At 51.5% G+C, this 4,248-nt stretch overlaps 1 protein-coding gene across 2 annotated transcripts in view; it reads right to left on the bottom strand.

Moving 5' to 3' along the window:
* PDAP1 (PDGFA associated protein 1) overlaps positions 1–4,248 on the bottom strand; it is a 13,267-nt gene that overhangs the window by 6,348 nt on the left and 2,671 nt on the right. For both annotated transcript variants that reach the window (XM_011985789.1, XM_011985787.1), the window contains exons 2-3: positions 2,686–2,777; positions 1,225–1,332 (exon numbers count right to left, since the gene is read on the bottom strand). In XM_011985789.1, the coding sequence (XP_011841179.1) occupies positions 1,225–1,332; positions 2,686–2,777 (200 nt within the window). The remainder of the gene's footprint in view (positions 1–1,224; positions 1,333–2,685; positions 2,778–4,248) is intronic.

Here is a 4,248-nt window from a genome sequence, read left to right as displayed (position 1 = left end):
AAAAAAAAAAAAAAAAAAAAAAAAGCAAACAAACGCATATCTGGTCATGTCTCTCTCACCCTTCAAGGCCTTCCCCAGCTGCCACTACCCACCATAAAGAAGTCCCATGCCAGGCATGGTGGCTCATACTGTAATCTCAACACCTCAGGAGGTTAAAGTGGGAGGATTAGTTACGCCCAGGAGTTGGAGACCAGCCTGGGCAATATAGTGAGAACCCCGTCTCCATAAAAAATTTAAAAATTAGCTGAATGTGGTGCCAGTCTGGACAATATAGTGAGATCCCCGTCTCCACAAAAAATTTAAAACTTAGCTGAGTGTGGTGGCGTGTGCTTTTGGTCCCAGCTACTTGGGAGGTTGAGGCTGCAGTGAGCCGTGCACTCCAGCCTGGGTGACAGAACGAGACCCTGTCTCAAAAAAAAAAAAAGAGAAAAAGGGGCCGGGGCGGTGGCTCACGCTTATAATCCCAGCATGTTGGGAGGCTGAGGCAGGCGGATCATGAGGTCAGGAGATCAAGACCATCCTGGCTAACACAGTGAAACCCCATCTATACTAAAAATACAAAAAATTAGCCAGGCGTGGTGGTGCGCACCTATAGTCCCAGCTACTCGGGAGGCTGAGGCAAGAGAATCACTTGAACCCAGGAAGCGGAAGTTGCAGTGAGCCGAGATTGCACCACTGCACTCCAGCCTGGGTAACAGAGCAACACTCTGTCTCAAAAAAAAAAAAAAGAAAGAAAAGAAACCCCAACCCCTTCAATAACTACACAGGAGGTGCCCTTGCCAATCTCTCCTGCATCTGGACCACTCTGCTCCTTACCCACTAAGTCACAGCTACACTGGCCCCTGTCTGGTCCTTGAACATGCCAAGCTTATTCCCACCACAGGACCTTTGCGCTTGCTAATCTAGTTTCTCAGTTGCTCTGCATGCCAATTTTTACACAGCTGGCTGCACCTTGTTTTTGAGATCTCAGTGTATAAGTTGCTTCACCACCACAATGCTTTTCCAGGTCCCCTCAATCACAGTCTGTTTGTTAGTAACACTTCTCACTACTTGAAATGACACTCTCTGTTTACGTCTTTATTGTCTGTATCTCCCATAGAGTGTAAACCCTCAAGAGCAAGGACGTTGTCTGCATCTACCTTTGGGACTGGTACTAAACGGTCACTCAATGTTTGTTTGTTGAATGAATGAGTCCAGGCCCCAGGTCCACAAAAGACTCAGTACCTGGTAGTCATCTTCTTCATCCTCACTCTCATCTGAGTCTAGAGATTTCTTCTCCTTTTTGGGGTCACCTGCAGCCCCATCTCCACCTTCTTTTTGCTCCTCTTCTTCCTGTTTCAGAAATGGACAACCTGCAGAATCAAAAATGCAAAACAAATCCCCAAGACTGTGACCCCATCACCCCCCAGATTGTGGACCTTGAGAAATCAAGCCGCTGGAAGGATGGAACCAAGGATGACAAGGGTCCTACTGTGACCCTGGCCCCCAGGGAATGGGACCTGGGCCAGACACAGGCAGCCTACACACTCAGCACCACAGCTTACAGGCCATTCCCACAGTCCAGCAAGCCCCTCACACAGCCACAGAAGGTCCTGCTCCCCTTCCTAACCCAGCCACCTCAGCCAGGGTGAGAAGTTTGTTTCCTGGAGTCAGAAGGACTCAGCCACCAGGCTGAAAACCACCATCCTGCTCAGCTCCCACCTGCTGCATGCAGCTGCCAAATCATGCTGGCATTCCCAGGCAAGTCCTCTCCGCTCTCCACTTCACTCCATGGCAAGCCATCCCCCCCGACCCACCCACACAGGTGACCTCATGCACCAGCTTCCCAGAACAACACCTCAGAAGGCTGCTTCCCTCCACCTTTCTTGCCTTCCCACCAAAAATGTCCCTTACAGAAACCTCATGTCCTTCATCTCTTGGCACTTGCCCACACATTCTCCATGTCCTGCTCAGCTGCCGGCTCCCCCAAGGACCCCTCCCAGACCCCACAGCTGGATGTGGCCTTTCCCTTCTTGAGGCTCCTGGGGCACGTCACGGCTGTGTACCCATCTGGCCCTGACTGCTCCCTTAGGCCCTTGATCCAGGCATCAATCTAATGATGTGGTAAGGATGCAGATGCTGACGATGGGAATGTATTCTATTTCCTAACAGGGGCCTGAACAATGTACTATGGGAGCAAAGGAGAGGGAACTACTAAATCAGCTCTGGCTGGAGGGGAGGCACAAGTCACAGAGGAGGAGAGGCTAAACAACGTCTCCAGGGATGGAGAGCACGCTGCTGATGGGGGTGTGGGAAGTCAGGGCACATGTCATGTGCAGTGTGGCAAATCGTCCTGTGTGGCTGCAGCAGACAAGCAGGGGTGCTGGGAGCTTGAGCTGTGAATGGACAGGGCCTGCAGGAGGGAGAGCCTCCAGAAAGTAGGTGCACAAGACCAAGAACAGGGCCCTACTAAGGCAGCTGCTGCAGAGCGGCCACAGTTCTTTCTAACCCATCCAGGCAGAGGATGCCCATGCCCTGACTGTCATTGGTTGTTCTGAGACTCACACCTGGGGCTCACTGCCCTCCCGACCGCCACGTGCTAGCTTGTCCCTGCGAATGGGTAGTCCTTGCCTGGCCTCTCTGTGAACCAAATTAGCAGAGCACCACCCTGGGCCACTGGCGTGGCCTGGACAGGCACGTACTCACCCTGGCCTTCTGCTTCTCAGCCTGCAGCTGTGCGTCGATCTCCTCAGGGCTCGTATACTGCCTCGCCCGGCCTTTGTGGCCTCCCTTTCTCCCTGCAGGGACCCGCAGTTTAGAATGTGAGGGGGGAGGCAGCTGCCTCGACTGTTCTGACCTCCCAAGGGCTGTGTCCTGCTTGGAGTGCTCTCATCAGAGGCCACAGAGGCCTCACCTACCCCTCACCCAGCACCACCCAAACCAACACCTCCTCCACCCTGTGTTCAGAGGCACACAGGAAGCAACTTGGGACCATCTGATGCATCACCAAACTGTGTACTAAATGATGGCTCCCACACAGAAGACCGGAGGGGAGGACATGGCGGACGATGCACTGCAGTGACTGGCCACATCCCCTGGTCCCTTACAATCCAAGCATAGTGGACTCGGATGCAACCACAGAAACATGTACCACTTACACCCCTGCCGTCACTATAAGGGCTTTTTTCGCAATGTTTGGTCACAGCCAGGGGCGCATTTTTTTATTTTTATTTTTTCTGAGACGGAGTCTCGCCCGAGCTGGAGTGCAGTGGCACAGTCTCGGCTCACCGCAACCTCTGCCTCCCTGGTTCAAGCGATTCTCCTGCCTCAGCCTCCCAGGTAGCTGGGACTACAGGCGTGGGCACTATGCCCAGCTAATTTTTGTATTTTTAGTAGAGACGGGGTTTAACCTTGTTGGCTGGCCAGGATGGTCTCGATCTCTTGACCTCGTGATCCACCCACCTCAGCCTCCCAAAGTGCTGGGATTACAAGCGTGAGCCACTGCGCCCGGCCAGTCAGGGGCACATTTGATTCTCAGAACAAACCTGTGGTACAGGAGTGATAGCTGGTCCCATTTCATAGACTAGGAGACTTAGACCAAAGCAGAGTGCTGAACACCACGAAGTTTAGAGTCTGACTCCCAGGTTCTGCGCTTACTGGCTTGATGACTTTGGGCAGGTATTTAACCTCTCAGTCTCAGTTTCCTCATCTGTGTCCCTACCTCACAGGGTTGTCACAAAGATAGATGAATTTATCAATATACAGAAAGCTGCTGGAACAGTGCCTGCTACTGAATAAGCACTACAAAAATGTTCACTAATAGCTGGGCACGGCAGCTCACGCCTGTAATCCTAGCATTTTGGGAGGCTAAGGCAGGCAGATCACTCGAGGTCAGGAGTTCAAGACCAGCCTGGTCAACATGGTGAAACCCCCTCACTACTAAAAATACAAAAATTAGCTGGGCATGGTGGCATATGCTTGTAATCCCAGCCACTTGGGAGGCTGAGAATCGCTTGTACCCGGGAGGCAGAGGTTGCAGTAGCCAAGACTGCGCCACTGCACTCCAGTCTGGGCCACAGAGCAAAAAAATTTAAAAAAAAATAGCTAATGGTTATTTTTCCCTCTAATCTAGTATTTGGTGGAAAAACAACAACAACAACAAAAACCACCACTGAGCACATAAGCAATTTACTGCAGATATCAGAAATACAATAAAATACCTCATGTTCATCTTAGTAGTTTGGCAAAAAGAGAATACTTAAGGCAAAA

The sequence above is a fragment of the Mandrillus leucophaeus genome, unplaced genomic scaffold, assembly GCF_000951045.1.
Source record: "Mandrillus leucophaeus isolate KB7577 unplaced genomic scaffold, Mleu.le_1.0 Scaffold29, whole genome shotgun sequence".
Taxonomy (NCBI): Eukaryota; Metazoa; Chordata; class Mammalia; order Primates; family Cercopithecidae; genus Mandrillus; species Mandrillus leucophaeus.
Note: the sequence above shows the minus strand (reverse complement) of the source record. Positions and strands in the feature narration are given on the sequence as shown.